General features: G+C 42.5%; 2 protein-coding genes across 2 annotated transcripts in view; one reads left to right on the forward strand and one right to left on the reverse strand.

The window, feature by feature from the left end:
- Window positions 1-20715, forward strand: part of LOC138069278 (zinc finger protein 184-like) — a 1142341-nt gene that overhangs the window by 356288 nt on the left and 765338 nt on the right. The window lies entirely within an intron of this gene.
- On the reverse strand, window positions 38-16202 carry PGBD1 (piggyBac transposable element derived 1). The gene is given in 7 exon segments (XM_068960534.1): window positions 38-396; window positions 399-1654; window positions 9285-9381; window positions 10013-10112; window positions 11695-11782; window positions 14112-14272; window positions 15431-16202. Coding segments are annotated over 7 exon segments (2391 nt in total). The 5' UTR covers window positions 15824-16202; the 3' UTR covers window positions 38-100.

Genomic DNA, 20715 nt, shown 5'->3' on the forward strand with positions numbered 1-20715 from the left:
ATTGTATACATACATCATGTTTGCTGTGGGTACAATCTGCTGTATAGTTGTGACTTTTCTGTGTTTTATTAATGTCTTCATTGTGTCTGTTTCACCTGCCTTAATCTGACATATTCACATTCTGCTCCAAGTAGAAATGTGCAACGTATCTCCGAAAATCCCCGAGGTCTAGACAGGCGCCTGGGTTACAGGCTCTGTGTAGCTGCCATGCATTGCTCATGGCTATGTCAATCATATAGCTCACCAAAACTGAGTACCATTTCTTGCTTCTTATTCTCACCCTGTATTTGGAAGTGATCTGCTCCATTTTAGCTACACCTTCCCTGCATTCATCATACAGTTTCACTATGGATGGTTGACTTATCTGAGGGATCTCCTTGTCACTGGCAAAACAGTGTATCTCACTGGCTCTATGCCAACAGCATTGGAACACAGACTGATAATACCATCACCATGCCAACGACACAAAATTATCTCATCATTTTCTTCTACTCGGAAATCACAGTACCCCTTCTTCATTGTTTTCATATGTTCTGCACTCATAAGGGGGCATTTTTCAGTCCTGCTCTCACGAATTGTCCCTGTTGCCCTCACCCCTTTCTTCTTCAAGGCCGACACCAATGTGACACTTGTAAAGAAGCCATCAAAGCACAGGTGATATGGATACTGACCCCTTGCTAAAAGAACATCAGCAAAATTCATCACGAGGTTTCCACCAAAACCAAGATCAGGATCCTTACCTGCCATCAGAGTTGCTTCTTCTTGATGAGGCTCAAACCAAACCAGATAACCCTCTGTGGTAGCACCACACCAGATTTTATAGCCAATTCTAACAGATTTACCATTCAGAAATTGGTCACTATCAAAGCACTCACACATTGTCTTATCAAAACAGTAGTATTCTTCAAGGGGAGCATATAGGAGAAAATTTTTATTGATTTGCTTTATGAGAGGCCTCAATTTTGTGAACTTATCATTCTGATCTAGATGGCTATTATCTGCAAAATGCAGGTATGAGAAAATCAATTCAAATCTATCCCTTCTGATTGCCTCTCTAACCAGGTTCTGGTCAGCATCAGACATTTCCCAGTACATTCCCCTGCTGGGACGCCGCACGAGTCCACTCAAAAGCAGGACACCAAACACACACCTCACTTCCTGAACTGTGACTTCCAAGTTGACATTTTTCTGAGAAGCATAATTATTGGTTTCACTGACAATCAGGTTGAATGTTTCATCATCAAAAAATAACTCAAAGAACTCTACTGGGTTCAACTTTTCATTCTTGAGATTCAAAAGTCCAGAATCCAGTGCTGACCAGCATGGAAAGTTGGGTTTAATATCTCTTTTGGTCCAGTTCTTCTCTGGGACACCTGACCTTTTTAGCCTTTTTGGAGCAGGCTGGGTCTCAGGCCTGTTATCCTCTTCCACATCTGAATCACCAGAAAATGCAAGGCCTTGGAGCAGTTCACTCACTCGAGCTTTGTCTTTCCTCCTCCCTTTTCGGGTAATGTCTCCTGCAGCATATTCCACGGAGGAGATGTGCATCCGAGCCCACAAATCACCCGGATGACGGTCCTTGAGAGTGTTCAAATGCACAAGTGTCCTTTCAACAGGAACAGGGGTACCACAAGGGTTCTGGGGTACACAGTCTCTGAGAAAGAAAAAACATAGGCTGTAAAAATTCTCAGTCTTATTTACTGATAAAGGATAAATCCACCGACACCTAAAGATTCTTCTGTGGGGAATACTTCTCACTCCTCGTGTTTCTGTGGGGAGAGCTCTGGCCAGACTGAGCATTTCTGGCCTCCCTTCTTCCAACTCACTCCTCATGATTTAACTGTTGAATCTGGGAGAAGGAACTGGGCTGTCCTCTTTATGAGCAGGTTGCAGACATTCCATGTTCCTTCCCCCAGCCAAGATGGATCAGGAAGGCCTGTGCGGAAAAGGTCTGCAGTCACTATGCATCCATTTAGCTCTGCATCTGAGCGGCTTTATTGGTCTAGCTTCTGTCGGTCATAAAGCTGAGGTTTCTAGAACTATCTGTTTTACTCCTATGTCTCTAGCATTTGGTTCTGAATTTGGACAAAGAAATGGGTGGTTATTTACTGAGCCCCCTCATGCCTAACAGACTTTCTGAACAAAGAAGGATTTAGCCTCCTCTAGTTCTGCATTCATCTGGTGGATATACTGTTTTGGGGAGAAACAAAAGAGAAACTCAGACTGATTGCCCTTGAACTGATTTTTATGGGTTTCTCAAAGAAGTGTGCTAAAGTTACTAAGATGAAAACTATTATTTCATACAAGCTTCTTAAATTCTTGAAATCTGCATTTTATTTACTAATGTCCTGTTGGTAAATGGTCTAATTTAAGAAGACATAAGGGAGAAAAAAGCAGTGAAAAAAGTATGGTGTAATATAATTTACAGTACACGTATTTATCTGCTTAGAGCATTTATGCTGTCGTGTCTGACTCTCAGTGACCCCATGGACTGTAGCCCACTGACTCCTCTGTCCATTGGATTCTCCAGGCAAAAATACTGGGAGTGGGTTGCCATGCCCTGCGCTAGGGGATCTTCCTGACCCAGGGATCAAACCCAAGTCTCCTGGGTCTCCTGCATTGCAGGCAGATTCTTTACCCACTGAGCCATTTAGGAAGCCCAATATAATTTACAGTACATATATTTATCTGCTTAGAGCATTTATCATCCTGAATGTTGTTAATATCTGTGTGTATGATCCATTCAACACATCCATCTTAAGAGTTCCCTGACAACCTCAACTTCAGGGCTCCTCCTTGAAACCTGTCACTTCACTACACTGAACTTTCCATTGCTGAAAACTCCAAAAGCTCACTCTCTGGTCCCAATTTCTTTTCACTCTAGCCTCCTCATACAGTTGTCCCATGGTACTGGTTCTTCCCTCTCACTCTGACTCCTCCATTCCCTCCTCATTTTACCTCCCGTGCTCTTCCATTTAGACTCCATGATCCATTGCTCTAGTCCCTCTCTTGCCAGGATCATCAATCACCCTGCCCCAGTGTCTGTAGTGCTGGACCAGCAAAATTCAGCACCAGATCAATCCCCTCCTTGGTCTTCTTTATTCCTCATCCAGGAGTGAGCAGTGCCACAGAAATAACACAATGAGGCAGACTGATAACAGCTAATAACGATGGTCTCTGAAGTTCAGCTAGTTAGTCAATATGGCCCAGCAATCCTTCTCATGTCCTCTTGTGTCCCTTTCTTCCCAGTTCCCCACAATGGGTGTTTCATCGCTCTTCTCAGATCTTCTTAGTACTCAGTTCTTGGTATCTCCAAACATGACCTCTTTTCCTACTCCAAAGAGGACCCAGAATTTTTCAGGCAGAAAGTTGCTCTTCAAAATGATCATTGACTCTTCCCTCCCAGTTCTTCTAGCCTCTCTAGGCATTTGCATTTTTGTTTTCTCTCCGATCTGCCTCCTCTTTATTTGGTAAATGCCGGCTTACTCATCAGGTTTTGTCTCAAATGTTACCTCTTCTGGGATACCCTCTCCAGTATCCAGATCTCAGTTGGGTTCTCTGCTGCAAGATCTATCATCGCTACAGGGCACGAAGGCATACTGCATTGTGTTCCGTGTTCACTTATCTGCTGTACCCTGACATGCCTTACTGAAGGTAGGGTCTCTGTATTATATGTGATTCCGAATATGAGTGATAATATGCTTACTGAATGAGTGAGGATGTTGAGGGTCACTCAATCTCTGATATCATGATGGAGCCTCAAACCTAGAACAGCCTACCCCTTCAGACTTCTTGTCACATCAAATAGTAAGATATCTTGATTCTCAGAGGCACTGTGAGTCATGGTTTCAGTTATCTGATGTAAATGTACCTGACAGACACATGAGCAGATTTATATTCTCTAATTATAGTCCTGAGCTAAGTCACAGTGTTACTTCTCTTTGTTTAGTACAGCTTGGCTCAGACTTCACCAGCTTTATGAAAGATTTCACTTCTCAAGCTTTAAGACGTTTCTCTTCTAACTGAGACTGTGGTCCCTGTTTGCCTAAGATGAACAAATGTCAAGAATTGTCATCCCCTGCCCTGCTCTTCAATGTAATTATCCCAAGCTGTTTCCTTTTTCTTCTTACTCAAGTCTCCAAGGAGTTGGTGGTCTCACCAGAAGCCCACCTTCTGCTCATGATCTGGTCTCTCTGCTTCAGGAGCACCTACGCTACACACTCTTTCATTCCACAACCAGCATTCGTGTATGTACTATTTTTTTTTTTAATTGATATTGGAGTATGGTTGAATTACAATGTTGTCAGTTTCTGCTGTACAGCGAAGTGAATCAGTTATACACAGAGCCACTGTTTTTTTTTTTTAAGATTCCCTTCCCATTTAGGTCACTACAGAGCACTGACTAGAGTTCCCTGACAGTAGGTTCTCATTAGCTATCTATTTTATGTACAGTAGGTATACATGTCAATCCCAATCTCCCAATTCATCCCACCCCTCACTTCCCCCATTCCCAACCATAAGTTTGTTTTCTACATCTGTGACTCTATTTCTGCTTTGCAAATAAGTTCATCCATTTTTCTAGATTCCACATATGTGATATTATACAGTATTTGTCTTTCTGGCTTACTTCACTGTGTATGACAGTCTCTAGGTCTCTGCAAATGGCGTTATTTCATCCCTTTTTATGGCTAACATTGTATATATGTATGACATCTTTATACATTCCTCTGTTGATGGACATTTGGGTGCCTTCCATAACCTGGCTGTTGTAAATAGTGCTTCAGTGATCACTGGGGTGCATGTATCTTTTTGAATTATGGTTTTCTCAGGTATATGCCTGGGAATGGAATTGCAGGGTCATATGGCAACTCTAGTTTTTTGAGGAACATCCATACTGTTCTCCATAGTGGCTGTCCCATTTACATCCCCACTAACAGTGTAGGAGGGTTCCCTTTTCTCCACATCCTCTCCAGTACTTGTTGTCTGTAGGTTTTTTGATGATGGCCATTCTGACTAGTGTAGGTTGATGCCTCACTGTGGTTTTGATTTGCATTTCTCTAATACTTAGTGATGTTGAGCATCTTTTCATCTGTTTTTGGCCACCTGTGTGTCTTCTGTGGAGGAATATCTATTTAGATCTTCTACCCATTTTTTTTTTAAACTTTTAATTTTATATTGGGAAATAGCCAATTAACAATGTTGTGACAGTTCCAGGTGGACAGCAAAGGGACTCAGCCATACATTTATGTGTATCCATTCTCCCCCAAGCTCCCCTCCTATCCAGGCTGCCACATACCATTGAGCAGAGTTCCATGCGCTATATAGTAGGTCCTTGTTGGTTATGTTTTAAATATAGCAGTGTGCACATGTCCATTCCAAACTCCCTAACTATCCATTGATTTTTTTTTTCTAATACTGAATTGCATGAGCTGTTTCCATATTTTGGGGATTAATCCCTTCTCAGTTGCTTTGTTTGCAAATATTTTCTCCCTTCCTGAGGATTGTCTAACTGTAGGTTTGCTGTGTAATGGCCTTTTATTATGTTGAGGTAGATTCCCTCTAAAACCACTTCCTAGAGTTTTAATCATAAATGGGTGTTGAATTTTGTCTAAAGTTTTTTTTTGCATCTATAGAAATGATCATATGGTTTTTATTCTTCAATTTGTTAATGTGGTGTATTACATTGATTGGTTTGTGTACACTGAAGAATCCATGTTGCATCCCTGGGATAAATCCAACTTGATCAGGGTATATGATCATTTTAATATGTTGTTGGATTCAGTTTGCTAGTATTTTATTGAGGATTTTTGCACCTATGTTCATGTGATATTGGCCTGTAATTTTCTTTTCTCTGTGTGTGTGTGATATCTTTGTTTGGTTTGGGTATCAGAGTGATGATAGCTTTGTAGAATGAGCTTGGGAGTGTTCCTCTGCAATTTTCTGGAAGAGTTTTGGAAGGGTAGGTGTTAACTCTTTTCTAAATGTTTGACAGAATTCACCTGTGAGGCCATCTGGTTCAAGACATTTGTTTGTAGGGATTTTTTTTTCCACTTTGGGGCCGTTTTATCTTTTTTAAACATAATTTTTTATTTATCTTTGGCTGTACTGGGTCTTCCTTGCTGCACAGGCTTTTCTCTGGCTGCCGTGAGCAGGGGCTACTCTTCGTTGTGGTGCACAGGCTCCTCACTGGTGGCTTCTCTCGTTGCTGAGCACAGGCTCTAGGACACACGGGCTTCAGTAGTCGTGGCATGTGGGCTCTGCAGTCGTGGCTCCCGGGCTCAAGAGCACAGGCTTAGTTGCTCCACGGCGTGTAGGATCTTCCCGGACCAGGAATCCAACTCATATCTCCTACACTGTCAGGTGGATTCTTTACCCATGAGCTACCAGGGAAGCCCTGTTTGGAGTTTTTTAATCAAACTTTGTTTCAGTACTTGTGACTGGCCTGTTCATGTTTTCTATTTTTTCCTGGTTCAGTCTTAGAAGACCGTGCCTAAGAATCTGTCCATTTCTTCCAGGTTGTCCATTATGTTGGCATACAGTTGCTTGTATTAATAGTAGTCTCTTATCAATGGCATCCCACTCCAGTACTCTTGCCTGGAAGATCCCATGGACGGAGGAGCCTGGTAGGCTGCAGTACATGGGGTTGCTGAGAGTCGGACATGACTGAGCAACTTCACTTTCGCTTTTCACTTTCATGCATTGGAGAAGGAAATGGCAACCCACTCCAGCGTTCTTGCCTGGAGAATCCCAGGGACGGGGGAGCCTGGTGGGCTGCCGTCTATGGGGTCGCACAGAGTTGGACACGACTGAAGCGACTTAGCAGCAGCATAGCATGATCCTTTGTATTTCTGTGGTGTCAGCTGAAACTTTTTCATTTCTAATTTTATTGAGTCCTCTCCTTTTTTCCTTGATGAGTCTGGCTAAAAGCTTATCCATTTTATCTTTTCAAAGAACAAGATTTTAGTTCTTTGCTATTGTTTTGTCTCTATTTCTGCTCTAATCTTTATGATTTATTTCCTTCAAAGTTTGGGTTTTGTTTGTTCTTTCTCTAGTTGCTTTAAGTGTAAGGTTAGGTTGTTTGAGATTTTTTTTTGTTTGTTTCTTGAGATAAGACTGTACTGCTATAAACTTCCCTCTTAGAATTGTTTTTGCTGCATCTCATAGGTTTTGGATCAACATGTTTTCATTGTCATATGTCTCCAGGTATTTTTTTATTTCTTCAGTGACTCATTGGCTATTTAATAACATTGTTTAGCCTCATGTGTTTGTGTTTCTTACAGGTTTTTTCCTGTAATTTATTTCAAATCTCATAGCATTGTGGTCAGAAAAGATGCTTTTATGATTTCAATTTTCTTAAGCCTCAGTAAACTTGTGACCCAAGATGTGATCTATCTTGGAGAATGTTCTGTATGCATTTGAGTAGAAAGTGTATTCTGCTGCTTTTGGATGGAATGCTCTATGAATACCAATTAAGTCTATTTGGTCTAATCTCTCATTTAAGGTTTGTGCTTCCTTTATTAATTTTCTGTCTGGACGATCTGTCTGTTGGTGTAAATGGAGTGTTAAACTTCCCTACTACTCCTGTGGTGCTGTCAATGTCCCCTTTCATGGCTGTTAAAGTGCAAGTGTAGTCACCTAGTCGTGTTTGACTCCTTGTGACCCCATGGACTGTACCCTCTGTCCATGGAATTCTCCAGGTAAGAATGCTGGAGTGGGTAGCCATTCCCTTCTCCAGGACCTGGCTGTTCAGAGCATCTCAGTATATAAGGCAAGTGCTATGTTGGGTGCATATGTAATTGTTGTCTTCTTCTTGTATTGATCCCTCAGTCATGATGTAGTGACCTTCCTTGTCTCTTGTCTATTTTGCCTGATATGAGTATTGCTACTTCAACTTTCTTTTGATTTCTATTTGTATGGATATCTTTTCCCATCCCCTCACTTTTAGTCTGTATGTGTCCTTAAGTCTGAGGTGGGTCTCTTGTAGAAAGCATATATACAAGGCCCTGTTTTTGTATCCATTCAGTCAACCTGTGTCCCTTGGTTAGAGCATTTAATCCATTTACATTTAAGGTAATTATTGATATATATGTTCCTATTTCCATTTTCTTAATTGTTTTGGGTTTGTTTTTGAAGGTCTTTTTTCTTCCCTTCCTCTCTTGCTCTTTTGTTCTTGTGTTTCCCACCTAGAGAGGTTCATTTAGCATTTGTATAAAGTTGGTTTGGTGCTGCTGAATTTTCACAGCTTTTGCTTGTCTGTAAAACTTTTGATTTCTGTCAAATGTGAATGAGAACCTTGCTGGGTAGAGTATTCTTGGTTGTAGGTTTTTCCCTTTCATTACTTTAAATATATCTTGCCACTCCCTTCTGGCCTGCAGAGTTTCAGCTGAAAAATCAGCTGATAACCTTATGGGGATTCCCTTGTAATGTGCTGCTTTTCCCTTGTTGCTTTAATATCTTTATTTATTTTTTGTTAGTGTGATCACTGTGTGGTCTCAGCTTGTTCCTCCTTGGGTTTACCCTGTATGGGACTCTCCTCTCTGTGCTCCCTGGATTTGGGTGACTATCTCCTTTCTCATGTTAAGGAAGCTTTCTATTATTAGGCCCGTTCTCCTCTGGGGCTGTTCACCTGTGGGTATGCTCTGTTGTGTCCCCTATTGTCCACTGTGCGAGTTCACAAACTACACTATTGTTGGTGCTGCTCTCAGTCCCACCTTATTAACCCTGGGTATGTGGGCAAATGGCTCTGGTGACTCTCAGGTGTTGTTTTCACCAGGTCACTGGTGCAAATCCTACTATTTCCTTTAATTTGTCCATTATCAGCTTCACTCCTTTTGATTCTTGCTCAGGACTCCCCTAATGGAGGTTGAAAATACCCTACCTATCTTCCTGTCTTAAATCCTTTTCCAGATCTGGTATTTCTTTAACCATCATGACAACAGCCTCATCTGCAGCCCTCATTCTCCTATCTCAATTCTCTGACTTCTCTACCTTCTTTTTCTGGCTTTAGTATCTATAGCTCCACAAAAACATAAGGGAGCCAGGGGAACAGTGATCAGACAAGGAACCAAGAGAGGATTCTTGAAGGCAACTGTGTGCCAACTGAAGGTTTTGTGTAATTATGACATACCGATAGGTCAGTGTCTTGGTGTGGGGCCTCCTATGATCATAGAAGTGAGTGTTACTTTTTCTGTATTATTCCAGGGAAGCAGACATTTACCAACTGGTTTCTCTGGTTTCATTCCAATTTTTCACTTTTGTAGGAGCTATTCTACATGGACACTTACCTGTTGGCTATTCCTGAGGCCTCAGCACCTTGTTCCATTTCTTCAGAAGTTTCTTGCTTTGTGTTAAAAAATCCATCTTTAGTTACAACTTCTTCAGCTAAAATAACACATTGATAATTCAAATAATTCAAATGTCATTGCCACCTGAATCTAGAAAAAAATCTCCAGGGTAGGGAATAGGATGTTTCAAATTAAAACCAAAAATCAACAGGTGTCCCAGGAACATACTCATAGCAATCCGAAAAATGTGGTAGAGTGTGGGAAGATAGTAAGAAAGGTCAGTTTCCAGGGAGAAGGCCTAATGGGGCAAAGACTAAAGAAAATAACACATAATTTTTAGCATTCTCAGAGTAAAGAGAACTTCCTCTGACGTGAAGAAGGGATAAGGCAGAGCTGTTTGTAGCATTTCCAGATATTAAGGGATGTGTGAAAATGACAAATTATATGGGACCCTTGCAAAGTGGGGAAAAAAGGGAGCAAAGGAGGAGACATTGAGGGCATCAGGGAATACAGAGGGATGATCAGAGAACAGCAAGAATCAGTAGGCTGAGTGACTAGTAATAGAAGGTACTGTGATTGTGAGGGATACAACATGACAGGCTGAGAGAAGCGTGGAGATCGAGCCCAGAAGAAGGGGAAAGAAGGGTGTGTAGGAAATGTGGGTTCACGATGGCTGAGTCAGGGTTAATGATGGGAAAGGTGGACCCCAGCCAGAGGCCTGTCCTTACCCCTGAGACTGATGTTTGTAATCTTCTCCTGAGCCAGACTTGGAACTGGCCACTCCTCTGCGACAAGGACCGGCGCTGCTTCCTCAGTCTTCACTGATGTCTACAAGGACAACAAATGGCCTCTTACTCTTCACTGTGGTAAAGATATAGGGACTAGTTGTGAAGGGTGCTGACTATCACGCTGCACACCAGTAGGACCAACCAGCAGGGCCTGCTCTCTGAAGGTCCAGAGCATCGTCCTGCCTCTCCCTACCTTCTGAGGGCTGTCAGCAGTCCTCAGTGTCTCCTGGATGCATCACTCCGGTCTCCGCTTCTGTCGTTACGCGGCCTTCTCTGTGTGTGTTTCTACAAGGACACTGACCACTGGACACAGGGCCCACCCTAATGTAGTATGACCTCATCTTAACTTGATTACATCCACAAAAAGTCTATATCCAACTCAGATCAGTCACAGGTACCTGGGGTTAGGACTTCAATATATCTTTTCCGGACACAATACAACCCATAACTTCGTCTTAGCCCTACTTCAATTAATATTAATTTTCTCTTTCTCTGGCTGGCCTTTCATTATTTGACTCAACACTACTTTCATTCTATTCTATTCTAATTCTATTCTAATTCTACTTTCATTCACCCATCTCTCTGCCCTTTCATTGCCCAGACTGTTGATCTTCTTACTCCAACTTAATTCAAACTTGATTACATATGGGTGCAACATTTAATTATTTCTTGGAGTTATTATGTTCAAATGTTTGCACTTTTTAAATTCATACCCACACAGCTTATGGGATCTTAGTTCCTCGATGAGGGATCAAACCTGGGCCTGAGGCAGTGAGCGTGCAAAGTCCTAACCCCTGAACCAGCAGGGAATTTTTTCTTTTTTTCTTAATAAATTATTTTGTTTCTCCATTATGTTACATTTTAGGATAATTACATTGATTTAAATATACATAAGGTGAGTTTTACTTGCTATACATTTCACTTGCTATACACTGGTTTTCAGGAAGGTAGAGTATTGAGAATAGGACCCCCTGGGTCTGACAGGATTAAGAACCAATTAGAAATCACAGGCGAAAACTGAGTGAGGAGAGGACTACATGAAAACCTGTCTGGAGGAAACGAACTCAGAGGAAAGGGCCTCAATGGGAGACAAACACTTACAAACTAAACAACTCAGAAAATGATTGGACCACTACAAATAAGGGAAAAAATGAACAAGAGTCCACTCTGTGAAGATACACAGTATTGCCATTACCATCACCAAGTATTAATTGGGCATGTGCAGAACACTGGGGATATAAAGGAATATGAGGAAGAGGTTGGTTCTCAGACTGCGGAGAGAAACCAGAGGTTCCCCAAAAGAGAAAACATCTGAAACTGGGCATCAAATGAGTGGAGGCACTTTTGGAAACCAAGGGCTTCACTCTGCCCCGTATTCTTACAGCCTGAGATTTGGATGGGCCTTCCACATACGGTGCAGAATGAGGTGACAGCGCGTGTGAGCGCTCCCGGATGAGGCGCACATGGTGTGTGATATTCGGTGACAAGGTGAAGGCAGAGGGATTGCACCACCTGAAAGGCTCTCAGGTGACCAGTGTGCGTCAAGGGAAGGGCCACGGATGGGTGGGCATGGGGAAGGAGGGCTACTACTGAGGTTCCCACAGCCTGGGCACCCTGCTCACCTGGGACCTGGCTGAGTTCAACCCCAGTACTGCAGCCTGGTCTCTGGGATTCTCTTCCTGGAGAGGGTCTGATCTCTGGGGAACAGGCCTTGTGGACGGAGCAGACAAGAGTCCTGAAAAGAAACAGTAGCTTTTACAAAAGCCCTTTGTGGGGGACCCAGCCCCTAAATCTTATGTTTGTTAAACATCCAAGAACTAAGATACAGATCTTAAGCTAGAACATCACGTCTGTTTTCATTGTCAGGAATTCTAGAGCTTTAGTGTCTCCCACCCACAGAATAAGTGGTGTTTATGAACTCATGAGATGCTTTCCAGTGATGCACTTTCACAGACATAAAAGAAAAATCAGCAATCACAGATGAAAATAAGGAGAGGGAAGAAGAAGTTGGTGAATAAAGAAACATTAACCAGAGAACAAAGAAGAAAGGTAAGAAGTGGAGAACAGAGACAAAGCCAAGGGGCAACAGGAAAGCAGGTAAGAGAAAGATGAAAAGAGAAAATGAGGATAAAAAAAATTGAGTTGATAATGGGGGAGGCTGGGTATGTGTGGGAGGCAGGGGGAGATGAGAAATTTCTTTTCAATTTTTCTGTGAACCAAAAATGGCTCTAAAAAAAGTCATACATGTACCCTTGAAACTAAATAAACTATACTTCAGTAAAAAAAGTCAGACACACAGGCATACATAGAAGAGATGCTAACTGCAAACTAGGAGAACTTTTGAGAATCTGCTGCATTGGAAACCATAATCCAAACAGTGATAATGACTGTACATCACTGCACTGTTACTTGGAAAGATTCTTTCCAATTCCTTATCTGTACAGGGGGGGAACACAGTCTACTTTACAGGGGCAATGAAGACTGAGATAACATAAAAGCCCTCTGTAAAGCCCTTTAAGGCCCCATGCAAAGTAATGCACCACTGTTTGCCAAGACGGTAACAACAGAGGGAGTCCAGAATTACTAAACGAAGTGCACAGGGGATATTCTAACCCAGAACACAGCACTACTTTTCTTTGCTTCAACAGTGAATGATTGTGGAATCTTTTTGGTGCTGTTCCTTCATACTAGAGAGAATAAAGCTTGCTAGGAAAATAAAATAGCCTAGCCCACGGTTCACTATTACTACCTAATCTCCCCACAGTGCATATATGCCAAAAAACCAACAGCTTAAAAAGCACAGTGTGAAGCAGGTCTGCTGTCAGAGAAAGGGCTAAGCTAAAAGGGGCAGGATGGCAACAGAAAATGGAAGAGGGGCAAAGAGATCAAGAGTAATGGGAAATCTGAGAGCAAACGTCAGACCAGACTCTGTGATTGCTCCTTATCATCCTCCTGAGGTGGAAAAGTTTTAGGGTTAAGCCTGGGAAGAAGGTAGAAGAATCTTTTCAAACATATATGCTCACTACACACACCACACTGATCCCACTGCTCTCTATCTCTGCCAAAGACAGAACAAGACAAAGTGGGCTTAAGTTGCCAAGAATAAGATGATACCAAGGTCTTTTCTACTTCTCCATCAACATATCTAAAATTTAACAATCTGTCTGATGCTAAGAATCACAGCTGAGCATTAAGAGGCTAGCAAAACTCAAGTACTCGGTAGTTTTCATTTTAAACTAGTGTTCCGTGACTGGTGAGAATGAAATACCAAATACACACAAATAACAGTCACTGTAAATCATATTTTTTATGAAAAAAAAAAAAGGCTTCAATGGTACCCAAGTATTTTTCAAGTCTGAACTTCCTGGTTTGAATTTAAACACCCCATAAAATGGCCCCAACTAACCTTCCCCCCCGCCCTCCGCCTTTCCCCTAAACAAATCCTACCCTCCAGCAGGAGGGGAGGGAAGGCAGGTAGCCTGGGGAATTGTTCATCCGTTCATTTGGTCTCTGGTACCCTGGAGAAATGTGTTTGGGTTATGACTAGTAGGCACACAGGTCCTTGGCTAGAGTCTCCAGAATATCTGGGAGGGCCTACGAAGGTATAAAAAGCCCTTGCGAATGACAGGGAGTGCATCTTGAAGGAGGCCACTGAAGAAAACATTACCATGGGGAAAAAGACAAAGTTATGGAAAGCTACCAAGTAAATATTTAAATTCCAGGTGTGGAATTAGAAATGTGGAGTAGAGACATATAGTAAAGAGAATCTTGGCCAGAAGGTCAGGTGACAACGCTGCCTCTGCTGACCCTGGGCAAGTCACTTATACTCTGAGTTTTGGTTTTCCTAACTATTAAGGGAGTTGAAAAGATCTTAGATTTCTAACATTTTACAATTTCAGGTGTTTTTAAAAGCTTGCTTAGGTAAAGGGTTAGACAAAAACAAAACTTGAGAACACAGATAAACAGGCTTTCACTTAGAAGGCCACGCACCTGTCAGTGGCCTGTTCCCAATGTCTTTACTAAGTTCACCCTCTGGCACTCACCACTCACTTCTTGGGCGGTCTCTTGGGGAGACTCTGGAGGCTCACTCTTCAGGGTGGTTACCCCCAACAGGAGCTGGAGGCTCTGATCCTCCGAAGAGGTTCCTTGACATTCTGTCACCAGTAGGTGCAGGTCCTGTCCTAGAGTGTAGACAGGAGCCTGCGGACAAAAGATTCACTTTGAAAAGGCATCCTGGTGGGAACTGGACTGAACAGCAGTTAGAGACATTCCCCAAGGGAACACCAGACAAGCTTCATTTAGTCCTTAAGTAGTGAGTAAAACACGGTAGCAAGACACAGACATTCACTCATTTGGCAAATATGGACTGAATGCCTACTAAAGCCACATTCTGTTCTACATGCTAAGCAAAGAAGAGACACAGTACAGGCAAAGAACCCCTGCCTAGAAAGCAAAACCAACCCCCAGATAGATGCTTATAGTGTGTGGAAGTTTAATGGGAAATAGGAATATGTACACCATCTCCAAATGTCACCCACAGATTACTAATTACAAAGGGGAAAATGGTAACTTGATAGGGGAGAAATCTGACATATACCACCTTAACCTCATCAGTAGCAGGACGATCCACCACCATGTGCCTCCTGAAGTGATGCCCTAGGAGACCACAATGCCACTTCTGTGGTATTCCAGCCAAAATGTACTACCTGGGTCTTATCGTGAGAAAATACAAGACAAACCCAAATTGAGGGGCATTCCAAAAAGTAACTGATCTGTACCCTTCAAAACTGTCATTATCATGACAAAGACTGAATAACTGTTCCAGATCTAAGAAGACTGAAGAGACAGCAACTAAAAAATGTGTGATGAGGGAATTGGGGCAAAACTGGCATAAGGAACACTATTGGGCTATCAAGGATCCATCTGAACAAGGACTACTTCTGAGGTGATAGTATCATAAAAATTTTAATTTCCCAAAACATGATAATCTATATTCCAGTTATACAAAAGAATGTCTTTCTTCTTCAGAAACACACTGAAGTGTTGAGAGATAAAAGGTATCTCCAACTAATTCCATTCTCAAATGGTTCAAGAAAAAAAACTGCATAAGCTGTATGGGGGTGTGTGCGTGCACACACAATACGTATGCATACAGAGAGAGGGAGCACTTACTCACACAAGAAGGGTGGCACATTCCTGTAACAGATGTTAACATTTCATTAACATGTGTGTGAATCATACACACAGTTCTCTGCACTACTCTCCCAATACAAGTTATAAATTATTTCAGAGTTAAAAATTAACAGAAAAATGTTCACCATTACATCTCCCACACCACCACACACATTCTCTTCCCACCTGTTCTGAGTCTCCTGCGTCTCTCTCTAGACTCTCCAGCGCTATCAATGCATCCTCCCCACTCTCCAAAGAGCACGCCTGCACCCTGGCCTGGAGCTCCTCGGGCAGGATGGTCAGGAACTGCTCCAGCACCAGCAGCTCCAGGATCTGCTCCTTGCTGTGGGTCTCTGGGCTCAACCACTGATGGCAAAGTTCTCGGAGCTGGGCTAGAGCCTCCCGGGGCCCAGGTACCTCCTGGTAGCAGAACTGCCGGAAGCGCAGGCGGCAAATCTCCCGAGTGTGGGAGCCACTCTCCTGTGAGCTGCATGTCTGTTCCCATGTGGGATCTTCCTCCTTCACTTTCACAAGGCTGTCTCCATTTTCAGGAGCAGAGTCCTGCAAAACTTCATCCATGTTGACCTTAAAGGCTTAGAAAACAGTTCACTTAGCTTTTCCAAATGTACACCTGAGGTGTAAGAATTGATCAGTAACATGAAAATAACAAGAGCTTCAAAAATCTATGTAACACATTTATCTTTTTGTCCCCACTCTAAGTGATGCTCAAAAACTGGGCTTGCTTGCCTGTTTTATCAATGAAGTATACCTTGACTCCTAAGGGAGTAGAGCCCAAAGGGAGGGGATGCAAGAGAAAAAGGGTTAATAAGAATGCCTGAGCAGCTTATTCTTGAGATGGAGGGAAGGTCATCTATCTCTGTATATTTCTCACAGAATACTTTACCTTAGGTGAAGCAGACTTTCAAAAGTCTTTAAGTCTCCATTGCCTAAGATCTGCTGTGATGAGATTTTGTTACTTTTCCCATTATGGGGTGGAGTCTTTTTCCTTCCCTTGAATCTGCATTGGTCTGTGACTTGCTCTGACCAATAAAATATGGCAGATATGACACTGTAAGAGGAAGTGCTCTTATAGTCCCTGGCACACAGCCATGAGACTGCCATGCTGTGAGGTCACGTGGATGAGAACCACAGAGCCCCAGCTGAAGCTGAGCTGAGCCTAGTCTCCAGCCACATGAGTAAGTCCAGTAACACTGCCCAGTCAACCTACAGAATCATAAGAAATAATAAGCTGAAGTTGTCTTACGCCACTAAGTTTGGGGCATTATTTTTTTTACGTAACAATAGATAAACAGCAGAAATATTTCAACTTCTGTTTCTCCCTCTCATTTTTCCTTTTGTTATCTGCATCAAAATTCAATATATCTCTGTTCTAAGAACACTCTTATCTATCTGGTTCTGACTTGCCTTTCACATTTCAGACTCACATCTTGAAATGCCACAGGATGCCTCCAGCCTTGGACCTTCCTGCCCTGTTATTTCAACACATCCCCAACTGAAATTAGCCTCCTCAAAGCTGCACTCACTCTGTATTTTTCTATTTCTATTGGCATCACCACCATCCTCCATGTATTCAGGCTCAAAGCCAGCCTACATATAGTGTACATAATCACCCTGGGTCCAGTCAATTCTTCCTCCAAAATGCCTCTTGCACCCACTCCTTCATCTTCCTTTTTACACCATTATGATTGACAGTCACTATTATCACAATATTTTCTGTGTGGTATTCCAGCTCCACCACTTCATCATCACTGGATCGGTATCTCTTAAAGCACAATTCGGACCATATCTGACAACCCCCACCTCCAAATGCTAATTTCAATTGTTCCTGGTTGAACTAAATTCAAACTCCCCAGGATTCGATTTTAGAACTGAGTTTCACTTATGTGTTTGCCACTCGATAAACATTTATCGAGCACATCATTATTTTCCAGGAGAAATCCCCGGAATAAAAGACACAGACCCTACTTGCAAGAAAGCCATCGTCTTCTCAAATGCCTCGTGTCACTGCCAGCTAATACTCAAATTTCTTCCACCCACCTTGTACTTTATGGCCATGACCAGTCTTCTTACCGTAAATCTCCAAGGCCCAGCACAAATGCCACCCCCAAACTTCCTCTGAACCTCTCAGGCGGAGGGCGTTCCCATGGAAAAGTGAGCCCAAGCCTGCCTCACCAACTCGCTTCACTCTCCAACTCACAGGTCACAGCCCCCATCACGACCATCACCCCTTGCTCCTTGAGGACAGGGTCTTATCTTTGCCGGCGTACCTGGTATTCAACAAATACTGGTGGATGTCCTGCTGAATGTACGGAGATGTACTGGGATGCTAAGACGTCCCGCGGGCCCAGAACGTATCTTACGGCGATCGCACCCCAGCACTTGGAATACAGGGGGCACTCAGTGAATGACTGTCTTAACTGCTAACAGCCCAAAAGTTCAAGGAACAAGCACAACAAAGACGTAGCTGACCCAGTGAAAAATCCCACCGTAGACCGGAGGCCCAGCTCTCCAGTCCGGAGAAGCCAGCTGCCTCGCCTGGTGGGCGTGCCCCCACTTCCTGCCATCTGGACTCCCGGCTGCAGCCGAGCCGGCTCTGTGTCTCTCTAGCAATGCGGCCGGCACATCTCTCTGGTGCGTCTGGAGGACTCCAGCTGCCACAGCCCAACAGGCTCAGTAGCATAGTCTCCGACAGACCATCCGGATATCCCCAAACTACCCCTCATTTTTGCAATTATTTCGATTAAAAACCAAATAGATGATGAAGACAAAACTGAGTTTCTGTCTTTAGAGTCCCCAGAGGCTGCTGGGGAGACAGATGAATAAACATTGCAATAGAGCAAGCAGCACACATTTAAAAAACTTAAATATACGGATTCGAATACGCACACCTAAAACTCAAGTTGCACATAACTGCATATATAACTTAGTTAAGCCTGCTAATAATGTATCAATATATCAAAATATATTAAAAAGTCCCCTAGTAAACAAAAACAAAAACACACCCTCAAGTTGCACAGACTGAAATGAAAAATATCCCAACTCCCCACAGTTAACCACTGTTATTATTTTGTGTATACCCTCCCAGGACACCACCAGCCACACAATGCTGCTGCTGCTAAGTCATTTCAGTCGTGTCCAACTCTGTGCGACCCCACAGATGGCAGCCCACCAGGCTCCCCCATCCCTGGGATTCTCCAGGCAATAACACTGGAGTGGGTTGCCATTTCCTTCTCCAATGCATCAAAGTGAAAAGTAAAATTGAAGTCTCTCAGTCATGTCCGACCCTCAGCGACCCCATGGACTGCAGCCTTCCAGGCTCCTCCATCCATGGGATCTTCCAGGCAAGAGTACTGGAGTGGGGTGCCATTGCCTTCTCCACAGCCACACAATAGCACCCAACAAACATTTGTTTAGTGTGTATTTTCAACCACCCCTGGCATCATGATTTTATTTTATATCTTATCTTTTTCAGTTAACTTGGCGATCTTCCCATACCAGTTTATCTTTTAAGAGCTAATTAGTATTCCAGTGTAAGGGCTAATTTACTTAACTATCCCTACTATATTTTTTCTTTATAAGTAGAGAATACCACTGAATATCTTTATATGCTTTAATGAATATATTTCTAGAGTAATTACATACTGGAATATATTTGCCAAAGGGCATGTGCATTTAAATTTAAATCCCCTGTTTAATTTTTAAGGGCACTGCTGTTTAAGAGTAGAATGAGAATCTAATAGAATAATTCAGCCCAGGTGAACATGGTGGTTCAAAATCAGAATTAATATTAACAACCAATTAACACGTGAAAAGATGGTCAGTTTTGACAGTAAAACTCTTTAAATACTCTAAAAAGTAAACTCAAACAGAAACTTCTCCGACTTTCTGCTTTGAGTAGATTTTTAACTGCCTTTTAGGGTGTCTAGGATGTTTTATGTTGTAAGCAAAACCCCAATCGAATCTAACATTTGCCCTTTGTTCAACGTTTCCATAATTTCCAGGAATAAGGAAAACATTATTTAAATATATCTCTATCCATCATTTGTGTCTAGGTGGTTATTTATGGGTTTGCCCTGAGGGTACAGATGAGTGCACCACTTCCTTTGGAATTGTAAGGAAGAATTAGGTTAAAGTGTCAATGAACTTAGGATGCTTGTAATACCTATACTATAGAATCATCATGAAAAGAAAAAGCCAAGATTAATTTTCAAGAGAGTTAAGGGTGTGTACTGTTCATGGGGTTCTCAAGGCAAGAATACTGAAGTGATTTGCCATTCCCTTCTCCAGTGGATCTCGTTTTGTCAGAACTCTCCACCATGACCCGTCTGTCTTGGGTGGCCCTAACACGGCATGTCATAGTTTCATTGAGTTAGACAAGGCTGTGATCCAAGTGATCAGTTTGGTTAGTTTTCTGTAATCATGGTTTCCATTCTCTCTGCCCCTTGAGGGATAAGGATAAGAGGCTTGTGGAAGCTTCAGTCAATCCTAAAGGAAGTCAGTACTGAATATTCACTGGAAGGACTGATTCTGAAGTTGAAGCTCCAATACTGTGGCCACCTGATGCAAAGAAATGACTTATTGGGGGGGAAAAAAAAACCCTGATGCTGGGAAAGATTGAAGGCAGGAGAAGGGGGGCGACAGAGGATGAGATGATTGGATGGCATCACCGACTTGATGGACATGAATTTGAGCAAGCTCCAGGAGTTGGTGATGGACAGGGAAGCCTGGCGTGCCATAGCCCATGGGGTCACAGAATTGGACATGACTGAGCAACTGAAGGGTATATAATTCTTCATACTTTGAATCTTTTCATTATCATCGCTCTTTAATAAGAATAAAGATATTTCAGGTCACTTCCTTAACTAAATAGAATCAAATAGATCTAAACTATGATATAGAGCTAAATATTTAGGCATTAACCTCAGCACATCCCTCAAAACTCTTGGAAAACTCCCTAGTATCAACTTAATTTTACTAATAAAAGCAGAATAAAAGATACTTACCTTACGGCTTAAGCAATGGAATACGACTGACTTTCCATAAAATTCAATTTCTTGAAAAATTACAGCTCCTTCTCCTGCAGATTTGGTCCTTCTCCAGAAAATGGCATTAACTGTAGCTTCTGGTCAGCTTGCACTGAGTCAGATCACAGTGGGACGTGGATCAAATACTCCTAAGTGCCTATTTCAACCTTCATTCTCCCCTTTACTCTTAGTGACAGAAGCCTGATTTTCAGCTGGACACTCTGAAACCCAGAATAAGATATACTTTCCAGTTTCCCTTTCTATAGTTTTGGCCTATGATATACGTGCTGAAGTGATTTATGGGAAAGCTGCTTAAAAAGGAGCTGACTGACGGGGAGGCATCTCTGTTCTTCTGCCTTCTGTCCCCATTTTGTATGCGATAGCTGGAGCTTCAGCAGCCATCAAGGATCATCATATGATGACTTT

This window comes from Capricornis sumatraensis, chromosome 22 (genome assembly GCF_032405125.1).
Source record: "Capricornis sumatraensis isolate serow.1 chromosome 22, serow.2, whole genome shotgun sequence".
NCBI classification, from domain to species: domain Eukaryota; kingdom Metazoa; phylum Chordata; class Mammalia; order Artiodactyla; family Bovidae; genus Capricornis; species Capricornis sumatraensis.